The sequence below is a fragment of the Carassius auratus genome, chromosome 44 (genome assembly GCF_003368295.1).
Source record: "Carassius auratus strain Wakin chromosome 44, ASM336829v1, whole genome shotgun sequence".
Taxonomy (NCBI): domain Eukaryota; kingdom Metazoa; phylum Chordata; class Actinopteri; order Cypriniformes; family Cyprinidae; genus Carassius; species Carassius auratus.
In genome coordinates, this window is record NC_039286.1 from 7,189,932 (window position 1) to 7,206,202 (window position 16,271).

Consider the following 16,271-nt stretch of genomic DNA (forward strand, 5'->3'; position numbering starts at 1 on the left):
GAAAAAAAAGAGTTAAAAAGCATTTATTTCAAATGGAAATCTTCGTATGATAAATGTCTTTACTTTTGACCAATATAATGTATCTTTGCAGAATAAAAGTAATAATTTCCTTTTAAAAAATAAAAAGGTATATCCTGCTGACCCCAAAATGTAACTTAAAAAAAAAATTGTTTTAAGAGAATTTATGTACAATGTAGTTTCATGACAGGCACAAAGTATTTAAAGCTGGCAAATTTTCTCAATGGACTCACTATTGTCAGATTTAGCCTAAATTAATTTTGGATTGTTCATACGCCTCTCTCATATGGCTTCTGATGTTTCAAAAGTAAAAATCTGCCTTTATTTGCTTAATTCCAAATCATCTTTTAAGAGCATGAGGCAAAGCAACTTTCAAAGCTGTGCATGTCAGTCTTAAGTCATTCCATGACAACTTAATGACCCTGAATCACTTGTTAAGCACATTAACTTATTTCTCTTCACTCTGACAGCTCAAAGGTTCTGGTGGGTAGACGATGATGTTATGAGTGAGCCAAGCTTCAGTGTTTAGGGAGACCGAATCAGTAGGAAGCCATCATTCACATCTTCGTCAGCACATGGACCTGACATAACCCGACCCCACACGGTCACAGCCCATGACTCAAGCCACCTCTCACTGACCAACTGGAGAAAATCTGAACCTCGTCTTCTTCTCAACCCCCTTTTCCTGAAAACAACTTTTTATTTGTGACTGCTTCCAAGGTTACCAGTGTCAAGATAATGTGCTCGGAGGGGGGTTGTGTTTTTAAAAGCGGGCGTTCGCCACAGTGACCCATTTCGAAACTGATCAGAAAGAAGAGCGAGAACGACTGAGAGGTCGTCGTGAATACACCTCCCCCTGTGCAGAAACCCAGGCAAAAAGCTGTTATTATGATTCTGTGGCTTGTGCGTGTACATGCGAGCATTTCCATAGAACCCTAAAGAAAAGCAAGCTCTCTTTAGACCCCAATGGCAGAGCTGAAAGTTTAATGAGGTCATAAGGGTCTGTACGGGGCTTCAACTTAATGCTCTTTGTCATTTAGTTGGCTTTAACGGCCAGAAAGCACATATACACACATATAGAGAGTTAATCCAAGTTGGTGTGTGTCTTTATTAGGGGGATATGTTTGGCCGATGATTGTCCCAAAGGTCTCTGGACTCTGATTGGTGCATTCTGCATGTGCTTTATGTATATATGCAGATAAGCTGCATGGAATTGAGTTTAATAACATGTGGCTAATCCTCTCTATTGAATTTTATGGTTCTCATATTATCCGTCTTTTACTGGGATTAACAAAAGTGTGTTGGGTTTGACAGGATGATTAGTGCCCTTGTGACATAAGCACATCTTCCAGGCAGTCCTCTTTATGATGGGGTCTTTGTTTCTTCAAAGGTTAATTTAGGTTTTTTTTGGGGGGAGGGAATAATTCTGCTTCCAGGTTCTGCTAATGTCTAGAGGGAAGAATAGTGCTTAATGTAATGAAGGTTATTTGGGGTGAGTAAATTTGCTAAATAGAGACAGAATGTGTATATTTTTGGAATCCAAAGCCTGTAATGAATGATGTTCTGGATCATTTCATCTAAATTTTAATGGAATAGTTCACCTTCATAGTGTACCAAACCTGTTTAACTGACTTTATTCTGTAGAACAAAAAATGAAATGTTTAGCAAAATGTCTAAACTGCTCTTTTTTTTTGGTATAGTGAGTGGAAATGGAGACTATGACTGTCAAGCAGGATGTCTAGTGAACAATTACTAAAATAACCCAGAGCTCTTGCATGGATTTAATACGATTTGGAATATAGTGCTCGAGTTTTATGACCTGTTTTATGACCCTTTTAATGCTGCTTTTGCATTTTTCGAAAGCTTGAAAGCTCTATTAATTGTAATTGCTTGAAAAAGAGTGACTTTAAAGTCATGATGATCTTTTCTCCCATATTTTGAGGAAATACAGTATGTAGTACGGAGACTTGGATCCGTCGGTTGTCGATTGAATGGAGGCAGATCTGAATGTGATCTTTAAGTTTAATGTAAAAAAAAGGGCACAGTTTAAGCATACAAAATGATTAGAGAAATCTGGCATACATCAAAATCTGTTTCACCAGAAGATCGAGTTATGACTTTTTATTTTATTTTTATTTTTATTAAAACACATGCATGGATCAATCGTTCACAATAAGATCTAGCACAAGAGCACATTTCAAATCTATCCATTTGTGTTTTAAAGAAATCAAATGGGTTTGGGGTTCATTTTTGGTTGAACATTGTAGTTCTCTAAGAATGACTGCATTGTGTAGTAAAACCTAGTCTGGCACAGCCTCTCTTTCTATTTTTCTGTGTCTCTTGAAGGTCAGATCAGTAGGGGGCCCGTGTCAGCACAAATCAAAAGGCATCCTCTTGTCCCCTAAAAGTAGAGAGACTGAGCAACAGCTGTTCTGAGGGGAAAAACACACTTCAACCAACTGAAGAAATCTAAAATGAACACTGCAAAATTTATACCTGTGTTCATCACAAAAAACCTTGGGAATGTAAAATAATCTTTGCTCACTACATGCATCATTTTCCCCCTCATAAAACTTGGCAGTAACCACAAGTCTACAAGATAAAAAAAAGCTCCCATTCATGCTGTAAGATATAAGTGCTCTCATTGCAGAAGTGCATAACTACTCTGAAGGAGCCTTCTGCAGCTCATCTGGCTTGTTATGAAGTGGCATTCAGACTATTGTTGTGATGTCAGAGCCATGTGCAATTGCGCATGTGTGAGTAGTCTGTATCAGCGACTTACAGTGGTGGCATTTTGCTGATGTCAAGTGGCTGTGCGTTTTGTAGCAGAGGGTAGAGCAAATAGAAACAAGCCTTTTGGTTTGGCAGAAACAACATTTCACAGTATTACAATTTCACTGTATTTTTGATCAAGTAAATGCAGCCTTGTTGAGAATTCTTCATGAAAGAGACCTCTTTCAAAAACATAAAAAATTCCAGACCCCAGACTTTTGAATTGTAGTGCAGTTGACCTGAAATATATTTTAGCATTTAAAAAAAAAAAAAAAGATGTTTCCCTGTAGAAGTCATCTTGTTTTGTGCAGATTTAGGAAGAGTGTTGAATAAGAGAGGAATTGGTGCTGTCCAGGGTGCTTATACTATTCTGAGTGCTGGGCGTTGTCCGTGGTTCTGAATTATAGGCTAGATGGCGACAAGCCTTGTCCAAGGTGCTGATACAGAGCCCAAGCTCTATTTGTGTTAAGGGCATATTTTTAAAGTGTTTCAACTTGCCTGAGTTTTACACAGTCCTGTATTTGTTCGAATTGCTGGATAACAGCATTCAAGGGTTCACTGCTCATTTTAATTTAGTTTAGAAGCAGAGTTTCACATTAGGGCTTTGTAATTGTAAAAATGCAGCAGAAATGACAAATGGCAACATGAATTTGTGTCATAGGCCTCTTGGGCTCTATTGCATTGTAAAACGTTTCTTTTCCCTTTAGAAAATTAATTTTTTAAATGTCAAATTGTATCACAGACTGTATTCACTGGCTGAAATCTGTAAAGATTCTTGTGCTTTGCAAAGCAGTCCCACATTATCAGCGGATGACCGGTGCACTTAATATCACTAAGTGCAGCTCTGTAGGTCTGTCAGTCCCCATTTAAACTCTAATGCGCCTCTGATGCAGTCACCCTCCAGATCAACAGCCCGTCAGCTGGGACTGTGTGTTCATTATTATTAAACACTATCAGCTCTATGCGTTCTGACAGTGAGAAAAAAAATCCACAACGTATAATTGCAATGTAATAATTGTGATACCTTTTCAGTTCTCACATTGTTTTTTTTTTTTTTTCTTCCAGTTGTCTTGCTGAATTCTAAGGAGTCCCAGGCAGAGCTGGGTTGGACCTCATATCCTTCTAATGGGGTAAGACCTATGTTTATTTATTAGATCATCATAGATGTCAACTATAGCATGGTTTAAGTTAAGTGGAATTACTGTAAATCCAACATGTCCAGTAGTTCATTCATTGTGTGGGTGAAGAATTAAAAAAACTGATAACAATTGATAATGAAAATAATTGATGACAAATTTGATTAGCAATAATGGAAACCATCCATCAGTCACTTTACAGCAGTGAATAATGCATTTTCTTTAAAACATAGCAGATGCCACATTGTAAGCTGTGCACAGTATAAACCACAAACCAAGCCAAGTGCTTTTATATTAAGAACTTTAAACAAATTAATAAGCATAATCTTTAATGCAGGTTGCTGTTTAATGTGTTTCCTCAGCTCATTCCCCACTTACTTTTTACGTTTGTATCTTTATTTCTGTATTCCTTTTTACTTAATGCTTAATAAGTGTTGTAGTTTTTTTAGGATGTGTTTTTACGAGGTTGTATAGTCTTTAATTTTTTTTTATGTTTTAGGCTTGTATTTTATTCTGAGTATATTATTGTCTATAGTCTGTGTACTGATGGATGTAATAAAGTCAATGTGTACTAGCCATTGTGTTTCTACAAAATGTAGACAGTAGCTGTTTCCATCACCTTGTTTTGATGTGCAATTTGAAGTATTGCTTTAGAACCAAAAGTATTGCGTTAGAACAAAAAACGTTTTTACACTCGCTTGAGGTGGATTTTGACTTGTGCAAAAAGGTTTAATGTGAATAATGGGAGATGTAAATTAATTTTGCAAATAAATTCTTCCATGCACACCAAAAAATTAATGTTACTTTGCACTAAGGGACTGTGTAACCTGACTTACCAGCAGACTGATCTGAAAACATTTGAAATGTTGTTATGGACATTCATAAATTACCCGGGCAAAGTTTGTCATCCAAGTATTTCTGTATAATTGTTTCCCAAAACTGTCTTACATGACTATGTTCCCAAACAGCAGGACTCCACCTCTAAAAAGCAATGATTGCATTTATTGTGTTTTGCCTGCTCACTCTGAGGCACAAGTGATTTATTATATATGAAAATGATTGCATTCAGTGGTGTTGCCTACTTTTCTCAGCAATAATTATTGCCAATTTATCAGAAAGTGACAACTTTGTTCTCTTTGACTCGCTGGATATAATAATATTATTATTATTATTATTATTATTATTAAATAAAAAATGGCTCCTCAGCACCAACCCCAAATTTAAAATACTTGCCTTTTTTTCACTCAGCACATAAAATTCAGATGCTTCTGTTTCACGACGGCTGTAAACCAGTGTAATCCAATTCATGAATGACTTCTGTGGTCTGGTTCTGTTTAAGGAATTGGTCTTAACGACGAATGGAGCCATTGGTCTAAAACTGCTCAATTGCTGACTGAATCATTCAGAGCGTTTACTGTAACATCTGACTCATTTGCTGAATTGCAAGTCCTTGCTTTCAGTCATATCTGACTCAATTCACAATGAAGTGTTATGATGTACTTGAGATTTATGAGACTTGCGTCAATGCAGTCGGTGTTCAGTGGGTTAAACCCTATACCCAGTGTCTTTCTCCACCTCTCCCCCCCATCTGTACCTTTTACAGTTCTATTTATTTTTTATTTTCTGTGTCTCGACTCCCCAACTGTATTACTTACTCGTTTCTGCTGTAATCCCAGTATGGGCTGCTTTTCCCTCACCAGATAAACCCCATTTGTCTCCTTCTGTGTCCTGTCTCCCATCTTACATCATCTTCTCTCCTTCTCAATTCTAAATCACGTGCTAAAGATTACATGCTAAGACTGATTCATAGCGTACATGAGCTGTAAGCCTTACAGAGGACGTCTTAGGTCAGGATGGACATGTTCCATCATTCGTAACGTTATCTGTGAGGAGAAGTGACTACATGCTGGGCACATGCTACAAGTTTTTATATGTTTAGCTTGTTAATTCTAGACCTGAGAGTGATTAAATTCTCTGTCTCCTGCTCCCAGATGTTGCCCACCAGAGCTGAGAGGTCATACACATGCACACATACATATATACTGTACATGCTATGATCTGTGGGTTTCAGCAAATTGCATTCAGATTCACCGCCACTTATAGTTGAATCTGTGGAGAGACTCTGCCAAATTCAGACGTGGATTTAAATTGCTGAAAGGATCATTATTACTCTGCAATTCATTGTGAAAACACTGTGAGAGTGTTCGTCTTCAGAGGCTCATTATAATCTCTCTATGAGACAATGAGCTTGTTTGTGTTGCTGATTGAAGATGCTTTAGTCTTAATATATTCTGTATTTGATATACTCTAGATGATTTGGCATTAAAGCAAATAAATATGCATGCCAACTGCTCTTATTGACATATAATAATTAATAAATACTTATTCAGGCCTATAGATCTACAACAACTTGCTAATTTACATCTCTGTGTATATATGTAAAAATGTACCTTTTTTTATACCTGTTAAGTTTTCTTCACTATATTACAATTAAATCCTAATCTAATCATGACAAACTATATATTGCTAGAAAGGCCTAAGACTTCTAAATAGATATTTTACCAATCTTTTTTATGTTAAAAATTATGTAGGGAAAGTAATAGATAAATTTATGGTGATAGTGGACCCCAAAACCTACATAACAGGAGTTCTGACCTTTGTCAAAAAAAAAGTCTTCTTTGTTGCCTTTTTCTCTATCACACTTTAGAAATCATGTGAAATTATGTATCACTTGAAAACATAAAATCTCAAAATTCATCTTTTGAAACATTGCATTACCATGTTACAAAATGTTTTCACTCATGAATTAAAAAAATGTAAGTTTGGATCATACACTTTCAAGTCTATGTTCAAAAATGTGAGTGACAGTTAACAGGTTAAGTTGTTTAATTTAACAGGTAACATATTTTAAAATTAATTAATTTTTATTTTATTGTATTTCATTTTTATTCATTTATTTTTTACATTTCTATTTCACTCATGTTAATATATAAAAGTCCCAAAATTTTTGCAATGAATGTTATTATTTTAGAAAAAAAAAAGTTGTTAGTTTAAAGTGGGAACATTTTTTGTATTGTTTTAAAGTTTCATTGTTAGTTCACAGTGAAAGCAAGTTGAAAAAGTTGATGCAGCTTAAGAAAATATTAATATTTTATTTTATAAAAAATTGGTTATTTTATTTTATCCGTGTTAATAGATAAATAGCTATAAATATAACGATGAGTTTCTTGATTCTTCTTTTTCTTCTTTTGAAATCTTTCTCTTCCTCTGTCTTCTCATTTCAGTGGGAGGAAATCAGCGGTGTCGATGAGAAATACAAACCCATTCGCACATATCAAGTATGCAACGTGATGGAGCCCAGTCAGAACAACTGGCTCCAGACAGGTTGGATATGGCGGCAGGGCGGCCAGCGCATCTTCATCGAGCTGCAGTTCACCCTGAGAGACTGCAACAGCATCCCAGGCGTGTCCGGTAGCTGTAAGGAGACCTTCAACCTCCTCTATGCCGAGTCTGACTGGGACCTGGGCCGCGTCACCCGTGAAGACCGCTACAGCAAAATCGACACCATTGCGGCAGATGAAAGTTTCACACAGGGTGATTTGGGAGAACGTAAGATGAAACTTAACACCGAAGTCCGTGAGATAGGACATCTCAACCGCAAAGGATTCCATCTGGCCTTCCAGGATGTGGGGGCGTGTGTTGCGCTGGTTTCCGTGAGAGTGTACTACAAACGTTGTTTATCAACGGTGCAGAATTTAGCAGTGTTCCCGGATACAGTAGCTGAAGCTGCCTTCTCGACTTTGGTGGAGGTGAGAGGATCGTGCGTCAATAACTCTGAGGTGGACACAGACAGCCCTCCCAGAATGCATTGCAGTGCTGAAGGAGAGTGGCTGGTGCCCATCGGGAAATGCAGCTGCAGTGCTGGGTATGAGGAGGGACACAGCAGCTGTGAGGGTAAGAAACGCTATTCCACCCAAACCTTTGTAGTATAGCACAAAAGTTTATGTTTAAAGCTCATAATGGTTTGATTTTTACACAAAGTAACATTGGTGAAAAAGCAGTCCTTTTGCGGTCTCATAAAGATTTTTTTTTTAAGCCAGATGATGAAAGGTTTTGAAGAATGATAAAAATGAACTATTCATGGAAAATCTTACCGTGCAGTGAGTCAAAAATCTCTTGCTTTTCATGTAAGAAAATCGTACAGATTTGGAACAGCACGAGGGTGAGTAAATGATTAATTCTTGTTTTATTTAAAACCCAGCTTCTTATCAAATGCAGAGGATTTAGTCAGATTGAATTTTTAGACGTGTTGCATGATGGTTTTAGAAGCTCCCAGCTGTTTGGTTGCTTTGACGTGGGTCAGCGACACCAACAGTCATCCGTTTGGTTTCACTCCAAGGGTCAGAAATACGTCAGCGCTGACTGAGAGTATCAAGCTCTCTCAGGTTTCTGTCTGTCAGTGTTGGGAGTGGTGAAATCTCTCCACCCAGTGCATCACTGCGTTATCAACAGCCGCTACAGGACATGGTGTATGCGTGAGAGTGTGTATGTTTGTCAGTGTGATATTTCACAGTCCATCTTGAAGAATTGTGTGATGCAGTGTGGGAGTTGTAGTCAGTTCACACGTACAGCAGCAGGCTGTTACAACAGACCCTGCTTTGTGTCTTTATTTTGTTATTGTTGTCAGTGAATCATAAATCACTAACAGGCATGTGATACGTGGGCGAAGTAAACTTGTACAAGCAAATACAAATTGAAAAAAAAGAAAATTGCTATTCTTTGAAAACCTGAAGCTCTTTAATGATAAATGCTCTTTAATTTGAAAGAGATGTCAAACACAATCTTGTGCATCCCCATAATGCATGTTCATACATATTTTTAAGCATTTAAAGTTATAGTGTTGTGGTATTACAAATGTAAAAAAAAAAAAAAAAAACATTTTTAAAATATATATATATAATGGAATGGATTTTTTTACATTTTTTTATTTTTTGATAGGCTTAAAATATATATTGTTATTTTTGTTCTAATCTAATACATAATTTTAGAGCTGATAAAAACATGTTTATTATTATTAATAATAAATATAATTATGTTTTTTAATACAATTTCAAATAGCAGCAATTCATTACTTTCAGCTCCGTGGTATATGTCTAATTACTGTGGTTTTCTTGTGTAAAAACCTACATTGTATCATTATACTGCCACAGTATGTTTTTGGGATGTAAATGCTGTGGTGTATGGATTATTTAGTACCATGGTATGTAATTTAAACTACCATGGTATTGCTATCTAATGACATTACTGTGCCTTTGTATAACCAAAGTATTATTTTGGGTGAAAAGGGTGTTTCAGGGTGTTTGCATGTGAACGCGTCCTTTTTTTTTCTGTTTATGTGGTTCGTCTGGGTGTGTGTTGTCTCTCAGTTCCTCTCTCCAAGCTTAAATCAGTGTTCATCATCTCAGATGATCTTTTACAGACTTGGTCACACTCACTGTGGGTGAGATGGACTATCAAACCCCACACATGACGTTCACCATCTCCCACAAGCACTTTCTGTTACTTCTCCTCCGTGTGAGCTGATGCATATGTCCAAACACAGCCCGTCCCTGACTTAATGTTTAACCTCATTTGTGTCAGAGTACACATAGCCACAATGACAGTTTACTAATCAACACCCACAAACATTAGCAAATATAATAAATACCACTCCAACCATTTACCGTATTTTCCAGACTATAAGTCACACTTTTTTTCATAGTTTGGCTGGTCCTGCGACTTATAGTCCAGTGCGACTTATATATATTTTTTTCCTCGTCATAACGTATTTTTGTACTGATGCGACTTATACTTAGGTGCGACTTATAGTCCGAAAAATACGGTAATACACAGAAGCCATTCAACCTTTTATTAATGAACTTTAAACCGAACACATTTATTTTGTTCTGGGTTAAAAACAAGTTTAGCATCATCTGGTTTATCTGAATGTGTCTCTTACCACTTGCTGACTTAAACCATAGATAAAAGCATTGGTTGGTTGCAACAAGTGATGGAAAGTGTAATGTAAGCAGGGATAATAAGTGATTTTATCACACTACTATCAAGTTAATGTGCAATGTTTAAGTCTTGTGGCTTTACTTTGCACTTTGTCCCATAGACTAAAATTATAAGTAATTTTTTTTTTTTTGCGAGATTATAGAAAAATGGGTTTATTTATTTGTTAAAATAAACAATGTGTTTTCATTTTGTTATAATAAGTAGTCAACTAGTCATTCACCTGAGGAGGGAGTTTCTTTTTGAGTGATTAGCTTTGAAAATGTGAGTGTGTGATGCTTCAGATGTAGTAGTCATGATGATGAGCTGCATGAGTGAATGGTGTTACTACATCAGAGAAAAGGCTTGTCATGACTCTCAGAAGAGAGGATGATTCAAAGGCCAACGATGAACAGGATTTCACACCACACATCTAATGACACAGAAAGATAAAAACCGACATACAGCCAATCGGAGAACAGACAGGAGCTGAGGAATGTGTGAAGGAACAGATTGGGTGAGACCAGTGAGAGATGGATGGAGAGAAAATAACTAAATTGGTGAAGGATGGGAAACAGAGCATGAAAAATCGTGTAGTTAATATACATGCTCAGACTAGGTTTGTTATGATATTCAAATTTCAGTATTGGATACCATAACCAGTTAATCTGCACAAAGCCGATGCTAGTTTAGATTCTATTGGGGAAAATAAAAACAGACTATTGAACATGCTTCTGTTTTATTTTATGTAACTTTTTTAATATTAGCTACTAAAATTGAAACAATTTAATGTTTCTCAATCAAGTAAATATTCTTCAGGTTTTCCAAGTAATTAAATGATCATCAAGGCCATTGAAAGATAAGAGGTGTTTTTATTTATTTATATTTTTTTTTTTTGGGTTTAATAAAGCAGTTAAAAGCACAGTAAAGAGCAGCATGCAGTTCAAATGGACATTTTAAACTTTTTAAACTTTTTTTTAACATCTGTAGCGCTAACACATTGAAAGGTGATGCCACTAACACATTGAATGGTGATACCAGTTTGAGTCTGACTTTCCTGATCCTTTCCCCCTCTCTTCATTATTTCATGTTTTTCTCTGTCAATAGAACTTGCAAAAAATGTGCAGAATAACACAAAATATTAATTCATTAGAAGAATGAAGCCGAAGTACAGTGAAGGGATAGCGGGAGAAAGTTATGGAGTATGGATGAGGTGGACTGAAGGATTGAGGGATGATGGGAAGGAGAGCTGGTGAATTTAAAGATTGCGGTGGTGTCACTCTGTGTGAGCTCAGGTCTCAGCTGAATGCTAATGAGATGGATGTGCGGGGTAGACTCGCCGCTCTCTCAGGATCTCAAAGCTATTGATCAGCTCTAATGTTTCACTAAACTGTTCAGGCACACTGTGGATTTGTCCAATCACTGTGTGCTGTGGGTCGGCACTTTTGGACACCTATACGTGTGCATGTGAGTGAGAGAGGGAGAAAGTGATGGTAATGAGTGAAGAGGGATACTGAAGAGTGTGAGTATGATTTTGTGTTCACGTCAGTGTGTATGTGTGTGCAAGAGCGAGTGTGTTTTAACTTAATGGCTCGATAGTATTGACCCAGGCCATGAGTAGCTGTTGATTGTGTCTGGAGAGGTTGCACTTGACAGGACTTTGTGTGTGTGTGTGTGAGGCCATGAGCCTTGAAGCATCACATTTAATTATTTTCAGGCTGCTTTGGGCCTGTGTTCTGTCTGAAATCGCATGAAAGGGTTTAGGGGTAACTGGAGCGCCATTTCTGATTTATGTTCAGTCAGTGATAAATGCAAATGCTGATAAACCTCATGAAGTCTAATAATTGCAGTTTAACATGTAGCAGAAGGATCTGCTGATATTTGCCTTGTTTTTTTTCATCATTTGTCTACCATTGAATATTTGAAGGTTTCAAGATTCACTCTATTTACTTTGTTAAAGTAATAGTTCATGATAATTTGTTTAATGGTTAAACGGTCAATATGACCATATCTAACTGGCATATAAACATAATATAACATACAAAAATAAGTAATTTTTTAGCCACACAAAGTCAACATGTTGGTATTTCTTGCTCTGAATCTGCCATAAAATAAAATAAAAGTGTATTGATCTTTGAAAAGGTGTGCCTGCGTTATTATGCCATTATCATTATATTAGTTGAAACTGGTCTTAGAACGACAATATTATCATTTATCGCGATAATTTTTTGGACAATTTATCATCCAGCAAAATTTGTTATCTTGACGAGCCTAAGCATGCGTGAGGCATCCTATTTTTATTTTTTTGTTCTTTCCAGCAGATGCAGTCTTATAAGTGCATTAACGCCACTTATATCTCAAGTGGACCATTAAGACTCCTAATTGAGATTGTAGATAGATTGTCAATGGTCAATTAAAGAGATAGGTGGCGGTAATGCACTTATAAGTTTGCGATCTGTCGAAAAGCAAAAAGAAGACTCCTCACGGGCCTGTTTGAGAATGTGCTGAGGAGAGTTCTATAAGTTCGGACACTGCATGAATCAAAGGTTCAAAAACTATATACATACTGTTCAGTTTCTTGCACAGACCAATCATTTTGTGCCTGTACACATCAACCTATGGTCACAAGCCGCAGGGTTTAATTTGGTTTTGACTGTGTATGCTTTTTTTCGTTTGCTTTATTATGTTTTTGGTGTGATTCCCATTCACATCCATTATAAGACTGACAGACTGCAAAGGTTTGTGTTATAATTCTTCGTTTATGTTCTACTGAAGAAACAAAATCACCTACATCTTGGTTCTTGCCTGGGGGTAAGCAGAAAAACAACATTTAATTTTTTTGGGTGAACTATTCCTTTAATGCACATCTATCTACTATATAATTTTGTTAGTTTTTTCTTTATTCTTTCTTTTATTAATTTTTTTGCTGTTCACTTAGAAATATGTCAGTTTGCAAATATGAAGTGAAACGCGAACAATGGAAAGTTAACGTGAAAACTTATTTTATTTTATTTCATGTTTCTGTTTCATTTTTTGACTGATTCTTCAGTGCATGTTATTTCAAAGAAATAATCTTAATCAAAATAAAAAGTTTCCCTTCTTCTGAAACAACTTTCTTTTTCCACTGATGTCGCTTAGGTCATGCAGGCTATTGGATACTAGTAACCAATAACCAAATTACTTTTGTTTATATTTTTATTTTATTTTACTTTAAACCCAACTTTACAGAGCTCCAATATTTAAGCGACAGACGGCATAACTGCAGTGCATGCTTGTATTAAATAAAATGCTGTTGTGCATTATTGGGAACACTAATATAGTTATCTTTATAGCTATTGTTCTTTTACTCAATAATATGTCATGTTCAGAAATAAAATGGGTTGAGAATGCTGTTTCATGATTTACTTAAGAGAGAAGACAGGAAGCAATGTTTTAGTCATGTTAAAAGCCCATATGATAAGAGATCATTTGAGACGTGTAGTATATTTCAGTGCGAAGACAAAGCTTTCAGTTAAATTAATCATTTGAGAAGAGGTCGTCTCTCCAATTCTCTCCCTCTTTCTCTCTCTCTTCGTTCATCTATAAAGAACTGTGAGTGGAAGCTTAATTTAAGGACGAAGTGGTGAAATGCTGAAGACCAGAGGGCTTTTCATTGTACTTGCATACTGTGTGTGTGTGTTGGGGGCAGTGGAGGTCATTCGTTGTGTCTGTGGGTAGCTGCTGTGTGTCAGAGAGCAGCTGATCTGATGTATCAGCTCCAGAGGGACCATCTGCTTTAACACAGACCTCGGCCTTCCGTTGTGCATGTTGTTTTTAATGTGTGCATTTACATTTAATTTGAAGCTTTCCATCCAATCCATTTAGAAGCCTGTTCAGTCAGGTGCAGTGAGGTACAGTAGGCACAAACAGGCACATGCCTTAAGGGTACAGTAGCACAATCACTCCATGTTAATATAATGGTAAGAGATGGTTAAAAAAAGGGTCATTTATAGCTGGACGTTGAGGATGAAATAAAATGCTGTGAATGTCTAGAAAGGTAATTACAGAGATGGCACAAATGAAGCAAAGAAGAAAGAGAAGAACGGATGATGAAGAAAAAATTGATGAAATTAGACATGTAAGTATGGTACTGAGTGCATGTGTGATTTGTAGTAGTTTAATTAAAGATCCTGTTGTAAGTCACAGATGTATAGTTAGAAAAGTCTTAAGCCTGCAGCAGCTGCTGAGATCTTTCTGTTGTATGGCGACTCTCACGCTAATGTCTTCCATAATTCCACGTACACACACATCACACACATGCAGCTTCGTTAACACAGTGGGTGCTTCCCTTGACTGTTAGTTTTTTTTTGTTGATATTTCGAAAGTTATTTTGTTTTTGTTCTTTTAGTTTTTTCCTTCAATTTCTTTTTCTTTCTTTCTTTCTTTCTTTCTTTCTTTCTTTCTTTCTTTCTTTCTTTCTTTCTTTCTTTCTTTCTTTCTTTCTTTCTTTCTTTCTTTCTTTCTTTCTTTCTCAAGTCTCTAATAGCTATTTATTTCTCTCAGTCATCAGAATGGGTGGGTTAACCGGATACTTTACAGCATGATGGTGAGATTATCATGTGTATGTGTATGTCTGGGAATATGTAGTGAAAACTGCCAGCCATTTGTGGCTTGGCACCCCAGTCTTTGTTCTGGCTGGCATCATGCCACCTATGCCCATCTGGTACAGGCTCTGTAATTCTTCCCCTGTGGACACTCGCTAGTGTTCATCATCTCCAGAGCTGCAGCTCTTAAAATTTACACTTTTGTAGGAGAGACTACTGATCGTGGACAACTGCATACAGTTAGCGCACATACTCATACGACATATGCAAAACATGGGCTGATGGAGCCATTTGTCTCCTGGCACATGGTGGTGCTTCTGTCTTTGTTTGTGTGTGGTTGGGGGAGTGTTCTGGAGGTTTCTTGTTTCAAAAAGAACTGGATCTGTGCCACAGGGCTACCTTCAACCTCTATTGCTTTGAATCATCTACTTCTCTCTTTCACACAAATGCTCACTGAGGGGGGGGAAACATCTCAACAGGTTAAGTTCTCCACAGAGCTCTAAAACTGTGACAGAAACCACAGTAGTGTGTCATACATAAATTATACACATTAGCTCTGCTTCAAACCCCAGTGAGCTGCCTTGCTCCTTAGGTGCTCAAGTGACTGATTTGGATTTCTCTACATAGACAGCAACTTTGAGTGCCATACAAATAGCGCTCTGCGTGGGAGACTTCAGTTAACTTCAGTAGAGTTTGATGTATCATGTTAACAAATTCTTACCCAAAAATGAAAATTATCATAATTGTTTAACCTTCATGTTATTTCAAACATATTTTTTTTATGTGTTAAAGATTGAAAATGAAAAAGAGATTTCTGTCCTTCCATTGAAAGCTGATGCAACCCAAATCTTGATGTTTCAGAAAGTTCACAAAGACATAGTAAACGTGTGTATGTGCGTATATATATATATATATATATAAATCAAGCAGTTTAATCCAAGGTTTCTGAAGAGACACAGGCTCTATAAAATGAACAGAGTTATTGACGTATAAACACTGATTAACACACATAGTGCACATCAAATATGGTAAACAGAAACTCAACACACCCAGAAAAAAAGGTAAAAGAGCTGTCACTTGGGCGGTACGCTTCCACAACTTTGTACATTATTCACCCCTAGAGGATGCATATAAGTATGATAAAAGTAAAAATGAGTACCTAAATAGTACATGCTGTGCCCCAGTAACACCTTTTGAATTGTACTTGCTTGACAGGTGAGAACAAACCTTTGTTCTTGAGGAAGCTCAAATGTGTTTGTGGAACACCTGAGAATGAGCACTTTTTAGCTTCTGTTTGCCATTCAAAGATTAATTAAACTATTATGGATTTGGAATGACATGAGGGTGAGTAAATGATGACAGAATATTAATTTGTGTACGCTATTTTTTAAAATAATTCATTTGAATTACACTGGAATACCATTTTTAATCATTTTTTTCAGTTTTGAAAGAAATTTCTTTTTTTTTTTGCATCTGCAATCTGGATTTGTTTTCACTCAGATCATTGCAATGCATTCTGGGATTACATGGCAATGTTGCCTTAATTTAGCTTATAAAGCAGGATAATTAAGTTGCATGCCGTTTGCAACAGCCTCCACATATGATGCCCTCGAATGATCCCTATGCAGCCAGCTCACCAGTTTTTGGAATGTAGAGCCAAACACCATCAGGATTAGCATTAGTAGCATCTGTCCACCTATTTTATAAGCATTCTGGTCAAGGTGAATGA

The 16,271-nt window shown here is 36.7% G+C and overlaps 1 protein-coding gene across 2 annotated transcripts in view; it reads left to right on the top strand.

Annotated features, from left to right (window-relative positions):
- Positions 1–16,271, top strand: part of LOC113062315 (ephrin type-A receptor 7) — a 128,199-nt gene that overhangs the window by 28,118 nt on the left and 83,810 nt on the right. For both annotated transcript variants that reach the window (XM_026232074.1, XM_026232075.1), the window contains exons 2-3: positions 3,856–3,920; positions 7,211–7,880. In XM_026232074.1, coding sequence (XP_026087859.1) covers positions 3,856–3,920; positions 7,211–7,880 — 735 coding nt within the window. The remainder of the gene's footprint in view (positions 1–3,855; positions 3,921–7,210; positions 7,881–16,271) is intronic.